The sequence below is a fragment of the Tubulanus polymorphus genome, chromosome 7, assembly GCF_964204645.1.
Source record: "Tubulanus polymorphus chromosome 7, tnTubPoly1.2, whole genome shotgun sequence".
Classification (NCBI taxonomy): Eukaryota; Metazoa; Nemertea; class Palaeonemertea; order Tubulaniformes; family Tubulanidae; genus Tubulanus; species Tubulanus polymorphus.
Genome location: NC_134031.1, coordinates 20,576,071 through 20,604,024, shown reverse-complemented (window position 1 = coordinate 20,604,024; position 27,954 = coordinate 20,576,071). Strand labels below are relative to the sequence as shown.

At 37.1% G+C, this 27,954-nt stretch overlaps 1 protein-coding gene across 6 annotated transcripts; it reads left to right on the top strand.

Annotated features, from left to right (window-relative positions):
* Positions 1-69: 69 nt before the first annotated feature.
* LOC141907970 (guanine nucleotide exchange factor VAV3-like) lies at positions 70-26,994 on the top strand. 6 transcript variants are annotated; one of them, XM_074797702.1, is made up of 29 exons: positions 70-275; positions 2,745-2,861; positions 3,983-4,041; positions 4,187-4,258; positions 5,384-5,480; positions 9,864-9,962; positions 10,142-10,210; positions 10,388-10,585; positions 10,694-10,789; positions 10,917-10,988; positions 11,148-11,221; positions 11,329-11,347; positions 12,151-12,242; positions 12,955-13,000; positions 14,946-14,966; positions 17,020-17,109; positions 17,458-17,567; positions 17,897-18,030; positions 18,378-18,422; positions 18,520-18,618; positions 18,979-19,103; positions 19,290-19,352; positions 22,136-22,344; positions 23,315-23,437; positions 23,608-23,695; positions 23,875-23,968; positions 24,310-24,351; positions 25,348-25,508; positions 25,823-26,994. In XM_074797702.1, the coding sequence occupies exons 1-29, from the start codon at positions 87-89 to the stop codon at positions 25,895-25,897; spliced, it is 2,778 nt and encodes a 925-aa protein (XP_074653803.1). In that variant the 5' UTR covers positions 70-86; the 3' UTR covers positions 25,898-26,994. The 6 variants fall into 6 exon arrangements, with proteins under 6 accessions (XP_074653803.1, XP_074653807.1, XP_074653804.1 ...); XM_074797706.1 differs by lacking the exon at positions 22,136-22,344 and adding an exon at positions 19,858-20,000; XM_074797703.1 differs by lacking the exon at positions 14,946-14,966.
* The last annotated feature ends 960 nt before the right edge of the window (positions 26,995-27,954 follow it).

Here is a 27,954-nt window from a genome sequence, read left to right as displayed (position 1 = left end):
CTGTAGGGGACAGCTGGCGTTGCAGCTCCCCATTGAATCATCTGGAAAAAAACAAAATGGCTGCGGCTAACAAGGAAGAATGGCGAATGTGTGTAGAATGGCTCGTCAGGTGTAAAGTTTTACCGGCGAACCACGAAGCTACTGGGCCAGACGCCGAGGTCGTACACCTAGCACAAAGTCTACGAGACGGTGTATTAATATGTCACCTATTGAACGTTCTATCGGCGAACTGCGTCGATCCGAAAGACTTCAACTCCCGACCTCAAATGTCGCAGGTAGGTGTAATTAGATTGTCAAAAAATAAGTTTCGGTTTGGTTATTTTGAAGGTATTGTTTCTACTCTCTGCAATGATATTTTATTTATATATTATCGTAAGATGAATTGAATGTCTACTTTATATCGCTCACCATTTCACTGGTAATGATGTAGTTTTACGTCATTTTCTTCGACTACTACTACTTTTTTACACTGAAGGCCTCTTAACTATTGACTTTGCTTTAGGCAGTCACAGGACTGCTTTGTAGTCAGTCACAGGACTGCTGTTTAGTCAGTAACTGGACTGCGGTTTAGTCATGTTTTGTCAGTTATATGGTTCAGTCTCAATGAATCCTCAAAAGAATTCTTCAAGCGCGCCTAACACACTGACTTGGTGATTTTAATGATAATTCAATCATCACCTATTGCTTCCCCCTGATTCCCCTAGGCCAACGTGCGGTTTACTCAGTACCTTCCTGACTGCAGCAACAGGAGGACTTTTTTGTTTTAGACAGTAGGCCTAACTGGACTGCAGTTTATTCAGTCATAAACAGGACTGTGGTTTAGTCAGTAACAAACTGCTATGTTATTCATTTGAGTGAAGGCAAAGTTACATCAAGGATTTGTAGTTTGTTTTAAACCAAAAGGTAATGAAGTGGATATTTAACTTCCGCTATTTTACCCTACATCATTACTATAATCATTTTATTGGGGTTAGGGTTAGGGTTCCGATGGGTTTAGGGTCTAAAGGACCCATAGGGTTAGGGTCCGTTTTACCCCTAGGAATAGGATTAGGGTAAGGTGAAGTACTATTAGATAGATTGGTTTTCAGCGAGCTCGGTGGTCTGGTGGTATGATGCTGCGCTAGTAATTTACTGGCCCGGGTTCGAGTCTCGCTCAATCCGCTCTATTTTCTCTAACTCTATTCTCCACACTTTCCTCGAATTTTCTAAGTCGCGCACCTTTCTGCGCATGGGCGGCATTAATCAGCCAATCAGCGACGATGTATGGTAAGATAGCGGAAGTTAACACTTTGCCGCATACAGTAAAATATCCACTGCGATATTTTTAAGATAAATGACGAAAAGAGCTTAAACTATCAAATTCTGTGTGGTGTATTGGGGTTTTGGGTCAGGCAGCAAATGTGACTACATAAGAATGATTCATAATGACAACCTTGAGCTCAAATAAGAATCATCATATCTTATTATTGAATCAATGACCTTTATTATAACCCCCCAGTGTAGTTTAAAGCTGCAAATCTATGTAGGGCTTACTATTGACTATCTTGAAATGTCAACCAGCCAGTAAATGATGCTCTGGAAAAGCAAAGTAAATACAGTCCAACCTGCTTTATGTCGTCTTCAGTTGAGACCATCATTACGTTTAAAAATATGACAACTGTTCAGCGAGGTGACGACTTATCTTTCGAAGACAGTTTGATTTTATTTGATATTCAGTTCACAGAAATCATTTGTCTTTCAAATTGGCCTGTGGGTGTTTCAGTTGTGAACTCCTCTTTCGCAGTTTCATTTTTCAAGTGATCCTGATTCCCTTATTGAATACTAATGTCAAATATTAACTCCAAAAACTGGTACAAAATACGCCCCCCCCCCTCCTGATATCGGGTAGTAGTTTGTTTTCTCTCAGTCATAGATTTTAACCTATTGAAATATATGCTCTTAAAATTTGAATTATCACGAGTTCACTTTCAATTAAACCTGATCGTTTGTCCATGTGGACAAGTACGGGAGTCTACTGAATCTTTCTGCCAATGCTCTTACTAAGGCAAGATAGTTTTATCACGTATTAAAGGGCAATGAAAGGCCTTGACCTTTTTGTCCAGCTCTCATAGTTTATGGTTTTCGTCCGATGTACAAATTACTTGTTACAAATGTTTGCCCGGTAGTTGTTTCCATAGTAACCCATTATTGGGTAATTGGTGGCGGGAGACAGACAGCTACTTTAAATCATGTGCGAAAAAATACCTCTGTCTAAATTCTCCTGGTTTATAAAAAAAATCCCTTGAGATTATCGCAAACTCTTCGATGAACTTTAGGTTGGGATGCAGGGTGGCTACTGACCTGGAAAACCTGGAAAGCTCAGGAAATGTGAATATTTTATTGACCATTTTATTGTTTCTTCATCTGTGCATGTTTCGCTGTGAAAAATGAATGAATTGTGAAATTTTAATCCTAGAAATTACTCTAATTTTTTGTTAAAACCGAGAAAAATCATGGAAAACTCGACATTGTGAATCGGTGGAAAGTGGCGCCACCCTGTAGAATTGTGGTACAGGGCGCTTCACCATATTTTCAGGAAGTGATCATCAAAATACGGTACCATATTTTCAGGAAGTGATCATCAAAATACGGTGAACGCATGAAATCATTCCCTGTTGAACAGACGGAGATAGATGATGACTTTAAAGCGCGGAATGTTCCAATTTTTAAAGTTTTACGTTAAATGTCTCTTTTTATCGTTGCAGTTCTTATGCCTGAAGAATATACGAGCGTTTTTACAAACGTGTAAAATCACGTTCGCGATGAGAGAAAGTGATTTGTTCGATTCGTACGATCTGTTCGATATGAGAAACTTCGGCAAGGTATGTTTTAACCCTTTCAAATCCTCGAATGCTGTTTGTTATCGACCCGGGACGGGGAGATCATTGACCTGGCTATTAATCTAAAGATTATCGAATAAGTTATTGGATAGATATAAGATTCACTTTTTCACTCGGTGTATGGTATAAATTTCACTGAAGCGCGATAACCCAGTAAAACCACTGGCGGATCGTCACGGATACCTGGAAATCAGGAAAAAGTCTGAGGATTTTCTTTCCTTTAAGAAATCAGGGAATAGTCTGGAAATTTGTTAAAAAAAAAGCTTAAACTCCGGGATTAAACAAGCAAATATGTTTGCTAGATTGCGGGTTAAGTGAAACAGTTTTCGTCCATGTCTTACGTATTTGACTGTGTTAGTTGATAACATTCTTAGCAAATCAATTCAAGTCAGGGGAAACAATGTGCATTTCAGCTGGGACTGGCCACCCGGAGAATCCTTGCTCGCTACCCTAGTAGCATTGTCGGTACCCTGATTGATGATGTTAATAGCGCCTCAGCACACGGCCACAATATCAGAGTGGCTTTGGTCGAGACATGATAGATATACTTGATGCATGATTCAAGTTGGCTTTAGCTAATCGTCTACCTGTCTGTCGGTTGGTAACCCGACAGGTTTGTAACAAGTTGGCCACTGTCTTGGAAAACCTGCCAAACTCAGAGAATTAGAAGAACCCAGGGAAGCCTCACAGCCCAAATTTGACTCGAGGGCCAAATCGTCTCTGCACGAGCCGTATAATGGGATTAGATCCTGGTGAATTAATGCTTGAAGTTTCGACGTGGGTTAAAACAGTAACTGTTCATAATCTTGTTATGTTTCGGTTTTCTTTTCCCACTTAAACGTTATATCTTCACTACGCGTGATTTATCAGTGAAAAACAATACTTAGAAGAATCCGTGGAAGTGAACGCTTCGCTCAAACTTTATCACTTCCTTTTACTTTTATCTCTTTCGACTTCAGGCTGAAAAATCAGAATTATTTGCTTACATCACATTTACAGTATATTTCAGATCGACAGATTTAATCAGTTTAAAAACAAGTTCATTCGTTATTGATTATCGCACTAAGATTTAATCGCGTTTTTTTTTTCTTTTTTCTTAATAGGTGATCAGCACTTTATCAAAACTGTCGAAAACTCCACAAGCTCAGGCAGCTGTTGGCAGGTTAGTTATTAGTTTTTTTAGAGGAAGGTTCGAAAATAATCCATGGGACCAAATTCATCTATAATCAGTAGTATAAAGTTGAAATATTTCTTTCAGGAATGATTTAATTTAATTTGTAATTTAAATTTCTTATGTTTTATTTTAGCGGTTTTCCGCCTCGAAATGAATCAGTCGACATTGAACACGAATATTATAATGGATTGGATTTACTTGTGCCGTAAGTATTTTTACTGATCAATTCATTCATAATGAAGATTTAATTTTAAAGAAAAGAAATGTTTCGTACTTAAATTGCACGAAGATTTTTCTGAGCTCGCTGAGCGCTTTCCTTCCTTATTTACGACGACGACGAAAATGAATGAATTGTTTGTTTAAAAAATCGTTTATCTACCGTGCTGGGTTATTCTGATGGTGTTCTCGTGGAATGTCACAACGAGGTGACCACCATTCTAGAAAACACAGGGAACTGATTTCTGTCTCAGGGATAACGTGATGGGGAACCTGTTGAGCTGCCAGTATACCCGTCGCCCTGTATTAACATCCTGCACATGACGTCGATATAGTTTATTAGCCAACCAGTGCTGGAGCAACAACTAATGATTTACAAACTTCATCGAGGATCTGTCATGTAAAACACTTCTTATATTTGACAACCAATACGGTTAGCTGTAAGATCTCTGCAGTATAGCTGCCTATAGAAACTACTGGTATGTTCAATGATCATCGATCATTACAATCCTGTTTGGGGAATCCTGTTCAGAATCCTGTTCATTTCTTACCCAGTAATACTACTTTGATGTTTTCATACCTGCGCACGTAGTATGTACGTAATCCCAGACCACGTTATCCACTTCAAACTGTCTTACTGCCCTCGTCATGACTTGGTAGATTGAGTTTTGACTCACAACCGAGAGCTTTTAGGTTTTGAACCCCGGTGAAGATATGTTTCTTGGTCAGGGCTTATAACCTATCTCTGACTCAAAGGGTCCAGTACTATAGATCTCAGAAAAGTTAGACTCTAGAGAAGGTATTAGTCCATAATTTATTTATGTTTATTTGGTGTATCCATTACAAGCCCACTTCACCTGCCGGGAGCGAAACAGTGCATTCAATGTCTTAATCTGAGAGATGAATTATGAGACAAGAACAATAGAGCTGGATCCTGGTTTATGAAAACAAAAACAGTACGGGATGGGGATCATGTCTCTCCTGACGAGAGTACTATATAATTAGCCTATACATGTTCATCAGTGATTTGGTGACAGTTAATATCGTCATCCCATTCACAATGACCGCTGTATGTTCTAATGTTGTTCGTTTTTTTTACGCGATGCTACTTTAGGGAAATGGAGAACGATACCGAGAGTATCTATCGAGACCCGATGGAAGAGGAACAGGATATTTACGAGGATCTCTGTTCATGTCGCGCTCAACAACCGGTATATAACGAAAACATGCTGGTTATTCATTACGTTGTGTTTGCCTAATCTTTTTGGAGTAGTGTTTCTACGTTACGTTTTCTCGTTAATAGATGGCACTGGCGTATCATGTATTTCCTTTAACACGTTCGCTGCCGGCTAAGAACATACTCATAATTACGGTTCTGTCACCAGCGCCACTATGGATATATTCGTAGCTGATTCTTCCTATTTGCAGTTTGAAATTTGCACTTTAGCAGACGGGACACAGTTCCTGATTGGCTGTTGAAAAAGCTCTGCTTCATTCTCAAAGTTCATTGGTCAATTTTGAGCTAAAGCTCTAACAGCTCCAGCGCCAACCTATATGAGTATATTCATAGTGGCAATTGGGTGCAGAGCGGTATTAGTTCAGTGGCAGTGGACGTGTTAAATGGCCAAACGCTCACATAAGTCATCTTCAGTATTCATAAAGATCACTATAAGAAATAGTCGAGAAACGTTGAATAATCTGTGTCGTGGTTGACACAAATATCATCTCTATTGTATTGATTGAGTAGTATGAACATTGATGTATCACAAGACCATGTTTCGATGAATACAGTGCCATCTAGAAATGGGTTTATTTGATGTTTGCACGCGGTTTTTTCAGATCCTTTCTTAAATTCTTTACTACGTAACTACCATACATTTTTCGGACGTCTCAAAATCTACATCTTTTTCTTGTGAATGAAATAAAAAGATTTGATAATGTTTTCTGTACCGTACCCTTTCAGAACGTATGATACGTACTACTAAGCCAAACCGAGTTCGAAATCGGTTAAAGTCTAAACTATGCGTAAGATTGTTCATTTGAGCAGTGGATCTGGGTCCACAGTTTATTATGATTGTGAAACACGTTAAAATGATACAAAGCAACTTGATGTACCGGTACATGTACCGAGTCTTTTTGGATCAAGGTGAATTTCAGTTTCATACTAGACCTGCATACTCTCGAATAAATAACAAGCATCTTTAACCGAGAATGCAAATTGCGTTGCAAGATTTTTCAAGAAGGTTCTTTATGAAAAATGATAAAACGGTCTGGTCTAGTCAATAAGTATCATCGTTTGAGGCCTAGGTTAACCGTAGAGTTTCGTTTTGAAGTCACTTTCAAGTAACGCTAAGATTGACTGCTTTAGATCTGTCTGCCGTATCATAAGTCTGAAAGGGTGATTGGTTCAGAAAAAACAACGCAGTTAAATCTCTTTATTGTGTTGAGAACCAGCTATCAGCTGCATAAACACGATGCTCTAGCAATAAAATGGTGGTGTCTATAATCAGTACCTGCATTGATTGGAAATCATTTTCTGCTATGATGATATGATGATAAGCATCTTGTTCACATGATTATTAACGGCAACTGATTCTCTGCGCCTTAAAAAAAAAAGAAGGAATCTGCGTTCGATTTATGATGTTTTATTTATAGAATAGACATAGAAGAATAGAATTAGCTTTTTCGTTTGTCTGCTCCCTGTATCTATCTATAATGATGAAGTGATTAGCTATGATTTCTTTCGTCTGGTGTGCGTGTGATTATGTATTAGATCTAACAGATAATTTTCCCTCAATCTTTGCTCTACCTTGTAGCTGTCTGCGACCTCTATGATTTAGTTCATCTCGCTAGATATGTATCATCTCTTTATTTCAGATCTCGTAACGGTATTCGATGGGGACACCGCGCCACCAGAGTTCCCGCTAATTGACGTGCACTGGACAACTCTATCAAAATTTCGTTTATTTTCTAATAACTTTTGATCTAGATTTTTATCGCCTTTCTTCAAAAACTAAGCAAATCATGTCTCGATAGATAAGATAAACCCAGATTGATGTTTAGGGTTAAAATATGGCACGATTTCATTCATCATTTGTTCATAGAAGTAAGATAAATCTGAAAAAAAATCCGGCATCGTGATGTCGTAATGCACTATATTGGCGTCTGGTGGATGCCATGAGTGGAATCCTTGATATCCACAGTCGACTGCGTCAGAAGGCTCATTCTTATTATATTTCAGGCTCATTTATTTTGAAGGCATTTCTTATATCAAGGCTTTTCTGCGGCAATATATTTGTGGTGAATTTTCCATAACAATCTCGATGAATTACGACATTTTATTTCAAATTTCAGGGCTTTCACGGTTCCAGTCATTGGTCGAAGTTTTGGTTGACGTATAGATTTTAATTGCTGTTCAATACCACATAGGAATATCTAAACACTGATTGGACAAATTTTCAGATAGCGACAATGTATTGGGTGATCGGATGAATTTAATCCAACTCTTCTTGGAACTGGAGTAATACGTGTAACTGGAGATGGACACGGAGGCTGCTGACGAACGAGTCACGTACGCGAGATCTCGATAACGTTTGTAGCCATCGCGTTATTTGTTTTTCTAATATTTTCAGCGGTTTGGAGAATCACTCAGCCGGCGTTTACGACATGGATTCCGATTCCGACGAAGAAGGCGAAAAAATTTACGACGTTTTTGTCGCGAACCGTCCCTCCTCGGTTACCGCGCCACATGTATGAATGACCTTTGTGACCTGCTAACTTTTAGTATCCAATCGAATTTCATCAATTCTCATTTAGAGTATTATGTACATGCAGACCTGGGTACGACTATTTCTGTATTTGAGAGTAGTTTCTATTTTACTACTGGAGTTCAACTACGCCCAAAAATATCAAAATACTCTCAAAATCAGAATTGTTTCTAGTTTCTGGTTCATTTTCAATTCAAATTCTATTTTTAATTTAAGTTTACTCTCAATTTTTGGAAGGCTTTAAATTATCCGAAATTTCAAAAAAGTCATTTCGTACAGTAGAAACTTGCTACCCAATCTGTACACCCTGGTATCTGTATGAAAAGGATCATTTTCTTTAGTAAAAAAGTTTGGAAGAATTTCCATTTTGGTATCCAAATGTTTCAGTCAAAATTTTTGGAAGAAATGTGAGAATTTATGAAATTTCGAGGGCTAGTTGCTTAAGAGTTGGTTCAAGTTGACCTGTGGATAATTGACATAGTGTCGATTCAAAAAATTTCATCATTTCAATGGTTTGGTATTCATCAGAAAGTTGAACTTCAATCTACTTTTAGGCAACTGTCCTCGACGCAACTGGCATATTATATCTGAATACAATGAACATATACATTGAATATTATTTGCTAAATGTTGACTAGTGCTATGGATCCAATCGGTTTCAGGGCCTGGTCATCGTTATTAACCTCCTACACTTGATGATGATATGTCCTTGTTTTATGCATCGCTTTATAACATTATGTATATCTATATGAGCTATTGTAATAGTGTTTACAAAAATGGAAACGCACACGAATTATACAGCCTCGATAAACTTCTCATTTTCCTCCAAATAAATCTTCGTGAAAACCTGGTGCCAGTAGCTCAATTGTTGGTTAAAGATGTCCTGCAGGCTTAATCTTTGATCGGGCGACTGGTACCAAAGAACTAGAGTATTTTATGTGTAATGTTTTGTGTCTTTGGGGGAAGATTTATCTAGGCTGTATGAGTGAGATGAATTTGAATTATGAAGGTGCTGTTTTGTGCTTCAAAAGTAAAAAGTCTTCATTTTTGAGTCAGTCATAAGGTCCCGGATATTTTTGGTGAGATCTCGCAGACTGAGTTTTCCTCAATTTCTTTCCATTACACCTTTCATCGTCATCATTATCGGCGGAAAAAATGTCCTCATTTGTTAAATTATATCTATATGTACTAACCCTATCTTGGAAATCCAGGACAGCGGCAGATCTGCAGAATTTGAGTTATAAACTTTTAAGTTTCTTTTTAGGAGTTTAGTCAAAGCATTTGCATTCACGAATAAATAGCCTGATCTGCTTAAACCTTGGTTTTTAAAGATTTTTTGAATGGTATTAACCTCACTAACTTTCCTTGTACCGATTTTAGTTAGTTTTTAACAAATCTACAATGATTTTAATCTTCGAATGCAGAATTCATCTAGCAAGATGAATTCTGATTTTCGTTGTGATGAATGTGCTTGCTTTGCTTGTCCGGTATATACATATCATACGTAGACTTATTAGATTTATTCAATGAATCGATAAGATCACAATAATCCGTGATGCAAAAATAACAGTAAAATCCCACAAATGTTTCATATTGTGTCATGCATGATCACGAAGCGATCGCCTTCAATTCGCCGACCTCCCCATTTTACTCTGAAATCACGAAACAAAATGGGAGTTGAAATGACGATGGTTTTATGGCAAAACGGTAAAAATATCTGTATGAAACGGTGAAGGATGAAGAAATAATTTTTGAACGTGGATAAAGTGAAATTGCTGAGTATGTGTTCGTGAAACTGAATTAAGAATTTCTACTGTTTTTATATAGAGTCCGACGGAAGAACCGAAATCGAAGCGCGATTATTGCGTAAAAGAACTGGTTGAAACCGAGAAGAATTACGTCGATGCTCTCAATATGATAATGACTGTGAGTATACAATGATTTCTTATTAAATGCTCGCTACAAGCGATATGGATCAGATTTAGCAGTTTGAAGTGATTCAAACATGTGAAGCTGTTTTGATTATGTTCTTGTTTGTTCAGTTAGACCGGTCTTTTTTGTTGTACTGATTATCGGTTCGTAGTAAAATGTCGTTTACGTTTCAGCATTTTATGAGACCGTTGAGGGGCATCATACCACAGGGAGATCGTGACGTCATCTTCAGACATGTTGAGGTACGTTTATATAGCATAGATTCAACCTGTTGAATTTGGATAAATTCGAAGTTTACTTACTGAGTTTTCAAGGATCATGGAAATGAAAAAGTTTGAAAAAAATCTTAAGTATGGTCACTGACTTGTTCACCACTTGGATCGAGGTATGAATATAAATACGTTTGTTTTTCATTGCAGGAGTTGGCACAGATTCATACAGGGTTTCATAGTGAACTATATAAAGCTTGCACGATAGGATTACCGAAAATCAGCGACTGTTTCTTGAAGTGGAAACAAAAGTTATTGATATACGGGGATTTTTGTAGTCACCTGCCAGACGCACAAGCTCACATCGACGAAATTGGCAAAAATGATACCTATCAGTCACATATTATGGTAAGAATTTGTCATTAAGGACTTTCTAGGATTAGCCCTGTATTCATAATCGAAAAGTAAATAGATAATAAAGAGTCTCATGTGGTTTTGGATTTGTTGCGATTTCAGGAATGTCAGAAGAAAGCGAATGATGGTAAATTTCGACTACGCGATCTGCTGTCGGTACCAATGCAACGAGTACTCAAATATCATCTATTATTAAAGGTCAGTTTATTACGCTCAAAGTAAATTAACTTTCAGGGATCAACTTTCTATATGAGAAAAGTTCTTCGATTTTGATTTTCATCATCAGAACGGCGCCACTAACCTAGAAATCTTTTTCTTTGAACAGGAATTATTAAAACAAACAGACCGCGACCATGAAGATAGGGCTGGTCTTGAAAAGGCTCTTGATGCTATGCACGTAGGTCATACGTATTAATGAATTATATACTCTATTGATCTGTAATGTTCAGGTTGAAATAGTGAACCTTGACTATTACTACATTTGATGAATGCTCCTTACAGAAAGTACCCGGTACCTGGCTACGGGTCTGTTTATAATACATGGTTTATTTTCTAGGATTTATCAACTTATGTAAATGAGGTAAAACGAGACAACGAATCGTTGAAATTATTAAATGAAATTCAAAGCAGGTAAGTGCGTTATACCGTTAACTGTGAAACACTCTGATCAGTAGATACCTGTTTAACTGATGACAAATTAATGTCGAAGATTATATTATTGTTTATATTTTTTTCAGTATAATTGATCTCACATGGGTACGTAATACTAAAACGAGGTTTGTTAATGTTGACATTATTAAAATATTTCCTCAGAAAAATCCCAAGTTTTCTTCCAGTTCTATTGACATAAGATTTGCCTGATGTGGTATTTCTTTTAGGACTACTCTGAACTGTCGTATGACTTCAGATGGGTTGACAACACCCACAAATAAGTCCCATTCCATTAGTCCTCAGACGTGCGTCGTTCATTTTGGTTGCTACTATCATTGAACAGCATATTTGAGACTATTCCTCGCAAATGAAAATCCATCCCTGATTTTATTGACTTTTATTACTGGATTCTGAGGGCCCTAGCAGTTCATACTCACTTTTTGTCACGTACTCACTGGTCTCATTATTCCAAGGTTCATAGGTTTGAATCCTGGTAGCGCCATTGAGTACGCCTAACATTTTTCCAAACTTGACAACGGCTTCTATTTGAGATTACATATTTTCTACTCTTTACCTCAATTACTCCCTAAAATATCAAAATACTCAGAAAATCAGATTAATATTTCATGTCAAATTACTCTCATCTTAGGTGAAACTACTACAATTTAACAGGTACATATAATCCTGATCTATTCTTCTCTCGCCTCTACCCCTTGGCTTCAATTGGGAAAAACAATCCTTGAACCTGCCAATAATGTCCTGAGTGATGTCCAGTAGATTGAGGGACTAATTAGATAAATACGAAGGGTTCAAAAGTATTTCAGATATATATTTGTTATTGTACATGTACTGGTACGTTTGTATGTATATGTAAAGTGTATGTGTGTGTGTTTTTGTTATGAATACAGCCAGAGAACACGTCGTTGAGGGACTACGGTCGACTACAGAAAGACGGCGAGCTACGTGTCAAATCACACGACGATCCTCGGTCAAGAACTAGGTACCGGTAACTTCAATTAGAAATCTTATAATCTCGATGTTTGTTTTGATCGAAATTTGTAATTTGATTGAAGTATTTAAACAAGCTGCTGCCACTGTGATTAGTTGCTACTTATAGGTCCAGTTCCACAGTTCTGAGTTAAGATTTGACTCAGAGTTAACTCATTCAAAATGAACTACCCGGTAATTTTAACTCAAGAGTTAACTCTAACTCTCAACTGTGGAACTTGGTCCTAGTCGTTATCTCTTGGTTGCCATTGTTAGTAGCTATTTGTTACTTAGCTATTGTTCTGAATTGACCAATAAGCATTAAGGCTGAAACTGCTTGTTTAAAGTATCAGCCAATTAGGATTTGTGTCATTCTGATTGTCGGAATACAAATAGTAGGCAGGGATTGGAACCCAATGGCATCGAGACTCACTATGGTACGAAACCCAGCCACACTAGCCCCAGTGCGAAGGTACATAAGCGGGCTTGCCAATGAGATTGCCCGTTGTATAATCGCTAAAGCAAATTTCGTGGATAAACTATAATTAGAAAAACCCGGGCTAGAATAAAACGGGATATCTGAAGTACCCGCCCATGTAGTGACCAGTCGCAACCAGAACTATGAGATATCTCATTGGCAACAAACTTGTAAAACTGTTTTTGTTTTTCCTTCTCAGTTTTCTCCGATGAATATCTGAATCGTGAATTTCTTCGTTTATTTGTAGGTATATTTTTCTACTGGATCGAGTCATGCTAATGTGCAAATCGAAGGTATGTGAAAATAAACCGATATTTTCTCGATAATTTGTGGAGACCGAATTCAAATCGAACTGGTTGGTCTCCGCGCTTGGTCAAACATCTCGACGGAACCTGTCGACCGTTCTGTTAAATTTGATTTTTGAATCCCATCCATTCCGAACCGACACAAGCATGGCCGCATATAATTTGATGATGACACCAACTACTAATCTTGGTCATACATTTTGTTTATGAATATCCATTCCAACTACCGTACACATCTTAACCCTGCAAACCAAATAGCAGCATTTCTATGCTGGGTTTATAGGCAAACCCGCTTACCGGTAATAAGTTAAATCTTAAATCTGGATGTGATCCTGGAACAATTGACTCTTTGTCTTCTGGGGGCCAGTTACTCAAAAGTTGGTTAGAGATAACCGGCCGTTAAATACCGTAGTAGCAATGAGATTTCAATTGTCACCATATCAACTATCCACTGGTTAACTCTAACCAACTTTTGAGCAACCAGCCCCTGAACTGCAGTGAATTTAATGCAGCTGTTTGGTCATGAGGGGTTAACTATTCAAGAATTGCAGGTCAGGAATAATAGGGGTTCAATCAATATGTCCATAGAATACATTAACACAGGCCGACCTAACGCATCGCATTTCTCTAAAAATACATATAGTCTACACTCGGTACTGTATCCGTACATCTTACACTCGGTACTGTATCTGTAGATCTTACACTCGGTACTGTATCCGTACATCTTACACTCGGTACTGTATCCGTACATCTTACACTCGGTACTGTATCCGTACATCTTACACTCGGTACTGTATCCGTACATCTTACACTCGGTACTGTATCCGTACATCTTACACTCGGTACTGTATCCGTACATCTTACACTCGGTACTGTATCCGTACATCTTACACTCGGTACTGTATCCGTACATCTTACACTCGGTACTGTATCCGTACATCTTACACTCGGTACTGTATCCGTACATCTTACACTCGGTACTGTTTCCGTACATCTTACACTCGGTACTGTTTCCGTACATCTTACACTCGGTACTGTTTCCGTACATCTTACACTCGGTACTGTTTCCGTACATCTTAGCTTACGATAAGTTATTTACAGAAGTAATCGCTTACTAATGAATACAACATTTACCGGTATATTTAAATCAATGTTTAGAAATGATAGTTGAATATATAATTACCGTATTTTAATGTGTAGATTCGGTCAGTGTACGTGGTGATTTTTGTGCTGGTTTTTTTCTCAGAGAATATTCATTGTAATATCATTTTTCGTCACTATGTGGTGTTGCGAAGTTATTGAACTCTTTGACTCACTCATTTCTTCATCTCCTTGTCACAAACCGTCTCCTTACTCTACTTGTGGCCTTACTTTCTTTATTACCTTCCCATTATTAAGATTAGTCAAACGCAACAAGTCAGCTTAATTCTAGTACTATGTATGAATTATTATTTTCTATGAAATATTGTGAAATTATGTGGAATATTTTGGTCTCTATTGTGCCCTTTTATCATCAACTATGGCATGAAATTATTCTTTTAAACTTTTTTTAAGGATTCATTTGTACGAAACCAGACCTAATTCGAAACGATTTAAAACTCAGTTGAATCAAATATCACGTTGCGTTATCTTCAGTTGATATTTCATTTTCAAACAACCAATTCGACGATAATATCGATCGAAACATGAATTTCTCTGTTAAAAACAACCAGTTTCGATTTTCTCTCCTACTGTCTCAATTACTGCGCTTGTTTTTATCAAAATCTCACCACACCCATCCGTCACTTGATTGGTCAAATCACTGTCATCGTCGCTCGTGATTGGTCAGTTCGATTGGTCAGCTCAATCCTGATTGGTCATCGCGCGATATCATTATTCGACTAGTCGATGTTGTTGTCATGTTTCGTGTGTTTTGTTTTTCTTTTATTTCTAGATGGTGGATAAGTTATTATGGGTAAGCCTCTATATCTCACTCTCGTCATCATTCTTCTCTTAATTCTATTCTTTCCAATGTGACCTTGAACTTAACAAATCAGTGCTTCAAAGACGTTTATTGGGTAACCGAAATGTAATGTTTGATGGGGTACAAGGACACAAGAAGTCCGTGCGCCGTTAAAGAAATGTTCGTTTATGCAAAATTTTGACTAATGCGCTACGCTATTAATTCAAGGTCAAGGTCACTGGATTGATCGATGTCTCTACCTTAATTCGATCTATTTTCATTCAAAATAAGCAATGCTGCTGCATGATGTACTCAATGGGTTCAATATTACAAATAAAAACGCATCTCTTCGGTACACTTTCGCGGTCATCACCTAAGTTTAAAAATCATTTTGCAACTGACCCTTGATTTCTACTATGTTTGTGACTCCATTTTGAGGGTGCAGCTTGTAATTTTTGTAAGGATGTATTATCTGAAAATCTTGTAATATTGAACCCTAACTATTGTAGATTAAATTAGTTTAAAGGCGTTATTTGTATGTGTGAATGTTTTTGGTAAGTAGACAGTGTAATGTACCGTAGCAAAAGGCACAAGTTTTGTGGAATATCTTACTCTAAAAAAAAATATCTGAATAGTAACAGAGTATAATGTAATGTATAGTGAAACCTCATTACAACATCCTCCAGTATAACAATTTATTCACTATTGTCAAACTAGAATTTTGTGCCAAATGCATAAATTCTAATGATTTCATCACTAAATATTACGAACTATCAGTTATAATCGGCATATTTCCCCTCAAGTTCATTGTAATGAGGTTCTTCTGTATATGGAATTGAGTGATATCTTAAAAGAACTTTAGACTTCTAAGTTAAAATTGGAGCGCGGACATTGCGTTTTGTGATTAGATTTAATATAAATTCCAAGGGTCGTGATCTTACAGGTGTCTTACTCAAACAAACATAAAATGGAAAGTGCTCAAATAGAAAAACAAAGAATTTTGTTGTGATATGAAACGGTAGCTCTCAAACAAATACAGTATATTCTACGCACAAAATGGCTGAAATGCATGTACATGTATACTATTTAGTTATTGAAGCATAAGAGGGGATCATCAATGGTTACATGATTTACAAAAAACCTCAATGAAATCTTAGAAAAGTCATCAAGTTAGCTAGCTACTCCGTGGAATTTCTGTTTGCTTCTATGTGTGAGGACGTTCAATACCGTGGAAAACACGATCATTTTGGTCGAACTCGGCGTCGCTTTTCAGAATTTTCTGCGAAATCATTGATCAAAAATCATTACAATCGTCATACTGTATTTGAATCTTATCAATGAGGAACGTTGATGTTACAATGTACTGGTGAAACTCACCTAATACTTCGATTCATTTATGTTCCATGATTCTGTTATGCGTCGTAGTTCTAGAGCCAAAAAAAGATTGCAGCACTTTTATGATTGGTATTTCTATCAGTAAAGGTTAGAGTAGATCGGATTATTACATGATACTCATCGTATTTCTTGAATTCAGGCTTGAATTTCTGCAGTGAAATGTATTTTTAAAGGTGACGGTATGCCGATCTAGTTCGTTCGAAATGAAACCTAACCCGATCTCTAAACTATTATGTTACCACCACTTTAAAGGTCTTTGAAAAAAAGATTTATTCTAGGCTTTACTGTTTGTGCGTTGTAAAAACATTAGAAACCAGTCAACACAAGAGTGTCAAATATCAGTTCTACTGAAAACAAATTTCATACTGGGTTAAGGTTAAATTTTCCCAACATCCTCAAAAAAATTAGCTGGCTTAAAAATCTTATTTACAGCACTTCCTTAATTTATATATAATATGTTATTTGATCATAAAGGATTTATCAACTCAATGAAATTCAGATGCATGAAAATTTGTACACAAGTAATATGATTAAAATGGCTGGTTTCATCGATACAACTTTGCATGTAGATTTGAATAAAGTCCTCAGTTGAATTGATTTGGCAGTGGATTTCATCAACTATGATCGATATTCAAATAAAAACGCCATTTTGTTTTCTGTGTCTTTTCAGGGTGAAGTTTATAGCTACAAAAATTGTCTGATTCTGGCTAACTATAAAATAGACAATGCCGGAAATATGTTAAAAACTAAAGGTGATAAGGTGAGCATAAATCTCTGATCAGGTCTGTGATAAATAGGTTACACGAGCATCATTTTTTAAAGCAGGGTTAACTTGACCCATTCGATGACATCATGAAAATGTCAGAGTCATTTCTAGTTCATTTTCAATTAAACTATGTCAGATTTTACTTAGTTATGGTGCATGTATAGGCTCCCCTATTGCAGTAGGTCATGTGTTGGTATAAGTTTGTAAACTAGGGTGGTTAACACTGCTTTGAAACGTATGACTGATACTATGGATGGGGATCGGAAGTAACTTTTCAATCTTGATCTATTTTCCCTCTAATTTCTTTACCATGTTGATTCAAATAATTTTCTGTCATTTCAGTGGAATAGTCCGTTTTTACTTGTGGAGAAAAATAACACAACAGCGATTACATTTTACGCTAAAACCGATGACATGCGAGATAAATGGATCGAAAACATCAAAATTGCGCTGTAAATATTACCGTTTGTTTTTTTGTGCGTTCCCAGGTCACGTATGGGTATATGGTATACTTCTTCGGGGTGACCACTCCGGTCCGATAAACCTGGAAAATCAGGCAATTGGGGAAAATAATGTTTGGGAAGAGTATCGAGATAGCGGTACATGAACAGATAGTTAAACGATGGCAAAAAAATTTGTGTTCTGAAGACCAATTCACAGAAATCGGATTTGATCTTAGTGCGATTTTGGCTTTAGATTTTATACGCAATATTTCTATAAATTTTAGTTCATCTCTCTAGTCCTTTTTAAAAATGAAAATACCTCTTTTATTATGATTCAGAGATAACAATCAGCCAGACGGATATAGACGTAACAATCATGACTTTGTAATGCATACGTTCACTCAACCGACAGAATGCAATGTTTGTGGACGGTTGCTCAGGGGTGTCTTCTTTCAAGGATATCTATGCAAAAGTAAGTAAATTGCAGAGCATTATCGCGAAGGCAAATTTATCCTGTCAAATCAGATTATTTTCCTAATCATGATTTGTTAGTCACACTGGGTAAATTTGACGATCTCCTCAAAATGGCTGACAAAAAAATGCTGCCCCTGTTTTTGACGTATTATTTTCCAAGGCACTCCATGACCAGTTGATATATCAGTGAGTCCGGGGAACACTGAGTTCATTTTCAATTATACAACAATCATAGAGGTTAGCAGCCCTGACACCTACAACCCTGTAGAGGATATTTACCCCTTAGAACCAAGTAATGCAGAGCATGCAGTCAGTAGATTCCATGATTGTTAAATTTGTTTGCAGATTCTCAGATGGCTGTCCACAAAGAATGCATCAAGAAAGCTGACAGTAAGATAGATATTATTCATAGTTGAATTTAATGAAACGAAAGTGGTTTAGAAAAATTGGCAGTTTGAAAACCAAAATTGTACTGAATTTATTTCAGCGGCGACGTCACTTCGTAATTCAGTGAAACCAGAGCCACCTCCACGACCGCCGGTAACATCAGGATCTCCACATCGTCTGCCTCAGAGACCGTGTATAGGTACGTATCATCATTTCTAGCCTATGATCAGAGACCAGTTTGTCGAGGGCTTTGTAAACGTGTTCCCTGGTAAACTATGATAGGGGACAAATGACTGTATTCAAAGATGTTTAGTTTATTTCTCACCCACAGTACATCATTGAACGGTATAAATACATGTGTTCGATGATGTGTAAATCACAAACTGCCCAACGTATAAAAGATAATTCATGCTTGAAATAGTACACAGTTAAATCCAGATTATAGTATAACAGTATTCACTGTTATATTATTCACAGCCTTTCATCGGAAAGTTTGATTTTCTGATCGCAGGACCGCGACCCTCTTTTCACTGAATGCATGTATGTTTTGATCTTGCAGTAAAAGTAAAAGCTATCAGAAGTTACCGTGGAACGCCGCCCCCGCCAAATGGATATAAAGGTCTGCAATTTGATCCGTTAGATGTATTAGAAGTGATCAATCGTGAAGATTCGACTTGGTGGGAGGTAAGCTTTTCCAACTTTTTTTTTTAGCCCACTCAGGCCTCAGCATTCCCTTTTTGTTCATCCCTTTGTCTGTACTTCCTAGTTTTGATATACATTTATTTGAGTGACTAAGATGGAAAATATATTTTCTAATTAAACCACGCTTTTCAGTTCACTCATTGATTGTAAATTGTTTTGTTTTTACAGGGCAGGCTTCATCGACAAGAAGGTTGGTTTCCAAGTAATAATGTGCGAGAACACAGGCCTGGTGTAAGTGTCCCTTTATATTTGTATCAAAAATGAATTCAGTGAATTAAGTTCATAAAGACTTGAAAAATCATTTGAAACACTAAAAATTCACGAAAATATTGAATGCGTTATAATGATCTAATTATGAGCACGTCATTTTTAATACAAGCCTGATATTTCATTTCAGATGTCTTAAATATACTGAATTTTTTGTTACAGAAAAACTTTTATTTCACCATATGTTTGAATGCATAGATGAAAGATTTTTCTCAAAAGTTTCTTATAGCAACTGATTGAAGCATAAATGTTGAAATTCTTTTTTTTTGTTGAACTCATGGCCCTGTTGCACAGTTGTAACGAAGTGACCTTAATTCTCCAGACAATATGCGAGGGGATTATTGTCTAGGGGGTTATTAGGCGCTGGTTATTGTGGAGAGCAATAAACCGGTGGGCTTCTGTCCACAGCATTATCCTAGAATCATTTAAACTAGCTGTAGAAATGTATATATTTATATGTTATTTGTAGATGGGTCGGGCGACGTCTTACGAGGAGCACACCACTCACTCGGTACCTATTGGCGTAAATGGCACGGATGAAAATGGCGCGCCGCCCCCTCTTCCTCCCTCCGATCATCCGCGTCATTATCCCGATATGAACGAATATCCGTGGTATGTTAACTATGTCTCTCCGGTGATCGTAGATGGCGCCGCTAGCACATTATACTCTTACGCCTGCTTTTGGTGATACACGCAGTCGTGTAGAATCTCGGTATCGGTCGGCGCTTTGAAATTTTACGAAGAAAATTTACATTTTCGCCTATGCAGCAGTAGATAACTGAACTGAAAAAAAAACATTCGGCAGTTTGGAAATGTTTTTAACGATCTGAGATCAGAACAATATCTAAAAGCAATTCTGTCAAGGTTAAGTGTTCTTATTGGTAAACTAGCTGAGAATGCATTGGACCAATCATCAAAATGTCCTTGTTCTCAGTTCTCATTCGTCAGTTAGCTGACCAATCCAAATGACTTTCACGTCTAAAACACCGACAATTTCTTATTTCGGGCCGAATGTTCTGATTCTCTGGATTGCCTCCTCCCTTACTGCTTATCTGTTTGAAGTGAATTAAATAGTGAAAGGAGTGTAAAATATAAATCTGGCTACCTAACAAACGGTTAACCAAATACGCGTAGAACATAGTTCGTAACACAGTAATAGTATCAAATCAAAAACACAGTTCTCTGCTCATTGGCAAAGGTGAAATTAACTCGCGTAACCAGCGGCATAAGATCACTGCAGATCCTCGACTGTTATCAGCGGATGAGTACATCGAGGACGAGTACATCGAGGATGATGCTTTAAATACTATCCACGTTTTCATTGATTTTCTTTCATATATTCTCTTTTTGTTTTGTAGAAATATTTTTGTCATACGTACTCTATAATCCCCAACCTTAACGCGGGCGTAGGTCGACTCGTGATTGCTTGTAACATGGAGCGCGATGGATTGCAACTGGTCGCAAATCGGGTGATGGTGTGTGTGTCAAACTCATTGTTCTAACATAACCGGGAAATTGGGAAAAACTTAGGAAAGTTTGGAAATATTCGGGATTTTTAGAAATTTTCCTCTAATCCGGGAAATATTCGGGAGATTCATTTACATATCACTTATAGCGTTTGCTAAGGGCAACTTTCTTCAGCAATTTCTTTTGAAAATCCCCTTAATCAACCAGTCACCGCTAAAATATTGACTGTAGTATGATGGTATCTCTTCCTTTTTATAAAGGCGACATTTTCCTATATAATATCTGTGAAATGGGAAAAACTTGGAATTTTTATCTCAGAAGAACAAGTGTGACATGTTGCATGTAGATTGACAGGTATTTACAGCGTGACAAAGAGTTGCTGGCAGTCACAAGGCCGACCTACTCCTGCGTTTAGTATTATCACCACATGAGTCAGCGATGCAGTGCAGTGTTGTTTTTTGTCATTTTCTTTTTAATCACATTATAATACACAACACGTCAAATAGATCTATCAGTGTTTCATCCATTTTATCCATTAAGCCGCCCAGTTTTCTGCACCCAATGTAATTTTCAATAAAAAGATCATTATTGAAGAAGCAATATGAAAACATTCTCATTTTCAATCGAATGCTAATTGAATTCTTTAATCGAACGATGTATAGAGAAAGAATGGACCTGAAAACTGATAGATCTACGACTTTTAATCTTGTAGTCATTATCATTAGATGTAGAATAATCTATGAGTACAGCTCAGTTCCACAGTGAAGGGTTTAATTCGACTCAATAACCGGTAGATACAGTCGTGACTTAAATCCAAAATCGGTTTTGAAATCTTAACACCTGTCTTAATAGATGGCCAAGATCACTTTGCTCGGTTGAAATTTGGCCAAATTACACCTGGGACAACGTTTACATGCGTGCCAAATGGGCCCATGCCAAAACCGTCGGACCAGGCTTAATCGTCTTCGCGTGATCGCGGCTATAGATTGGTCATAGAATCGAGATGAGTCTATTCTCATCATAAATCCAAGTCTCGACTGTACTACATCTGGTTGCCGGGTTGTATTGAGCGTTTCAATGTAGCGAACAGTTCTCCTAACTCCTCAGATGGAATAACTGGAATCGATGCTTTCGTTGTCTACCTCCCGATAGGTGGTTGTACTATTCGTTTATATTATATCAACAGAATGCTTTCGATGTACGCTTCGGGAAAAGTAACGTTTTTCTTTTTGCCGTAAATCATATAACTATACCGTAGAGGCTTTTTACCATTTTTCCAGTCTGGTGACTTTGTTGTGTGCAATCATTCGCGTAGTAGTTCAACGGCGTCGTCCCAGCGTTTGTCCAATATATCGTCGCCGGCTACTCCACCCTACGTCGTCAGCGGAGGACCCCGCGGTGACGTGCCCGAGGGCGAAGTGTTTTACAACTTATTTCGTAAATCTCAACATTCTTACGTAAATCTTCACGATTTGAACGGTTATTCGTGGTAGGTATATATATATATTTATATAAACACAGCGCCGTGTAGACGGCCTGGCAGCATGTTCAGCTTTATCATCCCTGCGCGCTTACCAGGGTCGGAACTTGCTTAAAGAATCAATGAATATATGTATGAAATATGAAAGTAGAGAAATCCTGGCTGCCTTTACGTATAAAGCAGGCTCATTCTCCATTCCATGAGAATGGTCACAAAAATCTCCAGTAAATCAAAAAATAATAATGAAATTGTTGAATGTATGTAATCATCGTTGAAAACAAGGGAAAGATCCATTTATGAGTTACGGTAACCACCCGGCCTCAAGATAGATGTTTCCAGCATGGCTGATACGGTCAGAAGTTGCAGAAACGTCCACTGTTCACTTTAACCAACTTCAAAGCAACTGGAACCCGATAACTCTAAATATGTCAATAGTATGATTTAAATGGATGAAATCAACAATAAATACCGACTTTATACAATTCCTCGTATTCGATTTTCTCTTGAATGGAGAAATGGTAAAAATTGTGTGAGAAATCTTAGCTTAGCTTGCTAACGTTTTCCTAACTTTTCTAATCTTAATATAAGAATTCGCCTATAATCGTGTATTGAAGAATCAGAAATAATTTGTTAGAGAGATTTTTCTTTGAATTTTTCTGTTCGTTTCGCATGATTTTCGTACGCTAAACATTGCATGTTTCTTTGTAGTAATTATTCAATAGTTTTGGTGAATTAAGTTTTCAGTTGAGATATTTTCATTCACGATTATTAGATTTAGACATCATCGCTGTTTTCATCCTAAAACTAACTTATGATTACCGTAACTGATCTAATATGATTATGATAAACTGCTCTGGAATGGTTTGAAAATCGAGATTAGAAAATGCATTTCGTTGCTTAGTTCTTCTTGACATTTTCAAGGCATCCACCTTCCGAAAATTTCGAAATGATAATTTCAATATGATTTTTGACTGTATAGGTTCATGGGTGAAATGGAACGCACGGTGGCGACGCAATATTTAGATCGGCATCCGTCGAGTACATTTTTAGTGCGTGAGAGTTGTAATCCAACGCGGAAGGGCGAATATGCAATAAGTATCAAGTAAGTATTATATTTCTGAAAGCGTTTATTGGTCGAGGCATCTGTCGAATGATACTGCAAAATGGTATAAAGATCCTTTGATAACTTTAAGACCGTGGCCCTTGTTGAATCAACTTCATGATTCCATGATTTACTTGTCTGACACGTTTCTGTTTCTGTTTTCTATTCAGATATGGTTCATCGGTGAAACATATAAAAGTCAACCGCAATAACGATCAGTTCTTCATTGCTGATGTGAAATACTTCAAAAGTGTTCCAGTAAGTTACGACTAGACTGCAAAAATGAAGGACATATTTATTTGAACTAGATAAACTGTAAATCAGTTGCTATATGGAAAGACTTAGAAATACCTTCAGTTTTACTATTGAGTTACACTATCTATCGTAACAGGAAAAACTGGTGAACGATGTTATATCTTACGTTTTTGTTTTTCTAGGAGTTGATAGATTTCTATCAGAAAAATACGCTCGGCGAAAGCTTCAAAGATTTAGATTCGAAATTACAAATTCCATTCAAAGAAAGTACGGCAGGTATGTATCATTCAAAGAAATGTCTGACTACTTATTACGATTGAAATTCCTAAAAGACAATAGAACCAGGATCATTTATAGAACTGGTACTCAGTCTGTTTTCAGGGGTAGCTTAACACAGTTCTTCTCATTTGAAATTTGAATAAGATAAGATGAATATGAAATGTATACATATAGCAAGGTGGCCACTTACCTGGAAATCAAGTGAAATAAAAGTGGCGCAACCTGTATATTTAAAAATGAACTGAAGTTTTACTGAATACTAAGGGACTGTGCACAGAATATTCATATCAGTCATAACTACCAATTTCTGATATTCAATAATGTTATTATGTAACTAGTGGCGGCCGGCGCTGGTGTGATTGAAGACAAAAATTGGTCCGGTAAGAGAGATGTTGTCTCCCTCTCACTTCCCTGAAAACTTCTCGTCGTTTAACTTTTTTTCGTATTCAATAGATCAACCACTCACACGGAAATCTGGCACTTCATCTTTAGCATGTTTTTGAAACCTGGTGTTGTTTTATTGTCGTGAAAGTTTTTATGTGACCGAATGTTTTTATTGTCTTTGGTCTGGTTTCATAAGTCGCGATAACGCAAGCGTTTTTGCCCGTGCCAATTTAGGCCTGGAACAACTGTTCACACGGTGCCAAATGGGTCCATGCCTGTTAGGTCCAAGCCATATTTGGCTTGACCAAAAACGTCAGACCAGGCCCCGAGCCAAATCCTAGCACAGGTCAAATTATTGCGTGTGAATTGCAACTGGTTCCGGAAATGAATCACTTCTCTAATGTAGTATTATTGAAACCAGGCCTCTGATATGTACAGTAGCTGTTAACTTGACTGAGCTAAAAATGTGATTTTGTTTTCTGTAAATCTTTCCATTTCTCGATTTTTGTAGCGGTGTTGGTTTCCCTTCACGTACTCTTTACTTGTAGTTGATTTAAGAACAAACAAATCACCAGTCTTAACAACTCTGTTATGATACAGTAAGCTTAGAATAAACTCAACGTTAATTGTTCTGATTTATTGCACTACTTTATTCAAACACATTGCACACATGATCGGAACATGTTTGAAAGCCGATGCGATAATGTACGTTTTGCGTTTAAATTGCGCTTAATTTCTGTCCAAAAATAAACGTAACAGATGATGAACATTGATGATGTTAAGTTTATTCTAAGCTGTACCGTAGGACCTCATCACAACAAACTTTACGATCTGTAATAAAACTGGTTTATTCCGCTTGGGTTAAGTTAACAGTAACAAGTGATTGTCAAACTCAGTCTCCTGATAACACTGGAAAACAGATAGATCATCATTGTTCAACGGTGCTGTGAAGCTCAGATAATTGAAGACGATGTTTTGTTGACTGTTTTCAGCGGCGGGTAAATCGAATCAGATAATCGGTTACGCGATCGCGTCGTATGATTTCGCGGCGACGAAAGCGAATCATCTATCGCTGCAGGAAGGAGACAGAGTGGCGATAATCAGTAAACAAGGAGAACAGCGTGGCTGGTGGAAGGGCATGCTAGACGGAAAGGTATGAAATATACCCATTTAACCAGAGTAATATAACAGTCAAAAAAGGCGGATGGATAGCGAGTTGGGGTTCAGCCTATTCAGGGTGGCCACTTACTGGAAATTAGGGAATAGTCAGGGAATTTTTTAGAATAGCTAAAAAGTCAGGGAAATTTGTTGAGATTGGTAAATCGCGAGTATAATCTGTTGCCGTCTATATCTTACTTATTTGACTGTGTTGATTCATTGGATTCTTAGCAGATTAAGTTTTTGGTAACGATATGACATTAAATAATTTTCATTCTATTCTATATTTATTTCACGACGAACGAATAGATCGGATATTTCCCGTGCACGTACGTTCACCACGAGGAAGATTTACCGGTAATGAACAACGACGAACAATTATGAAAACGAATTCGACGATCATGAAAAAGTGTTCAAACCATACTCAACGACGAACTAAATGACAACGATAAGATTATGACAGATGAAAGTGTTTTACCAGCCTCGTGAGAGCTGCTATTGGTCAGCTCCGTTAAAGACTGCTTCATTCAATTGTGACGAGTGTTAGAATGTATGTATGTATGCGTGTGTACATGTATCTATATGAATAAACTGTATATTATCTGTATTATTAATACAGTGTGTATTGACATAATGTTCATGAATGGAATGAATATATGTGTATATGTATACATAGGTAGTCAGATCTGAGATTGAAGATGCTATAAAAGTCTAACAGTAATGTGCTTTTACAATGTGACTTCACTATACAGGTCTCGTAGCCATGTGCTTTTACCATTATTACTATGCCATTGTGGCTGCCAAACATAATAAGTGATTTGTATGACAGACGCTCAAAGTTTGCGAATCCCCTGATCATTTGTTGTTATATGAGGTAGGTCTCCGACACTGGTTGGCAAACTAACTATGACCTCATGTGCAAGACCTTATGTGGTCCGACACAATACGTAATAAACATGACAGACTGCTGAAGTCTGTCAATCTCCCACCCCTTTATTTTTAGTTGTTAAGTGTGGCAAGTCTCAAGCCCAGGCAAGCTAACTATGATGTCACGTGCAAGTCCTCTATTGTATGGCCCAAAAATCAAAAATGCATTGAAACCATTGGCTTTAAGCCACTCAAATATCCCACAGTTGTTGATGCATGTTGTAAACGAATCAATTCAAGATTTTTTCCAAGAGAAAATCTGGTTTTAAAACATCCTAATTACGTGTGGTTTAATGTATGTTCTATGATAGCTATGTGCGCACCTGTATTGAGCTTAACTAAAGATATCAATCAAATTTCCCATATATCCCTTTCAAGAAAAGATGTCCGTTACCATTTTGAAATACCCAACAATACCGAATCAGGTTCATATCCCTGCTGAGGGAAAATGCACGCAATGTACAACTGGAACAAAAATCTAATCATGCATTTCAATATTCAAATTGTCATGTTAGAATACTACTATAAACTAACTTATTATTATTATTATTATTATTACGTGTATTAATACGTTATTATTATCAATGATGATTATTATTATTGATATTTTGTATATAAACGAATACCAAAAACCTGACCAAAATCATGTACTACATAAATGTATGTAATTAATGTTTTGTATATTGGCATATTTATCAAAGGATTAGATATTAAATGAATTGTAAATTTGTACAAATTATCGCTTGCATGCATTTACGGAACCGTGTACCGGTATTTTTGATTTCGCTCAGCTTTGCTGCTGCTGTTGATGCTGTATTACTCGAACTGTTTGAACCTATTTGTATTATGTTACCCGTGCAAGGCATGTACAGCAGTTCAGACCTGACTATGGCTACTATGTGAGAGTAGTTTCTACTGTTCATAGGAACTCAACTTCTCCCATTAGTATCAATGCTTTCAAAATCAGATTAACTTCTATTCTGTCAAATAACTCATTTTCTGTGAGACTACTAGAATTCGGTGATTGACTTTGAAATTCTACGAGGAATTGAGGTTCGTGGATCTAGATACCACTGCTGCTTCTTGAATGTTGTATGCTAGAAAGTTGAAAATAATTTGATAAGACAAGGTCATTGAAAGTACTAAAATGTGTTAAATGGCCAGACATAAATGTTTAAGTAATTGGCTTAAGAGTTGTCGATATGCCAGTTTCATTCACCAGTTTTTTGAATCGTAAATTGTCATATAGGACGTAATGTTGAGTACCAGTTAGTAATAGAGATTACAGTTGTGAGGATATTTTTAAGTATAATTTGTACCAGTATGTGACTCAGGAATGTTTTTTTTATGTTTGGTCGGCTTATGACCTGTCCTAAATGGGTGGCTTTTGGTGTGCTTTGCATTGAAAGGGGTTCGATTAGAGAATAAGTTCAGTTTTGATATTTTTATTGATTTATATATCGCGTTGTATTTTTCAAGTGCTTCTGTGCGTACAGTTTTGTAATTCTCGTTGT

Coding starts and splice junctions, on each gene's coding strand:
- LOC141907970 (XM_074797702.1), top strand. CDS start 87: ATGTGTGTAGAATGGCTCGTCAGGTGTAAAGTTTTACCGGCGAACCAC. Junction 23,969..24,309: donor ATTCAAAGAAAGTACGGCAG/GTATGTATCATT, acceptor TTATGTAACTAG/TGGCGGCCGGCGCTGGTGTG. Junction 25,509..25,822: donor AGGGCATGCTAGACGGAAAG/GTATGAAATATA, acceptor ACGAACGAATAG/ATCGGATATTTCCCGTGCAC.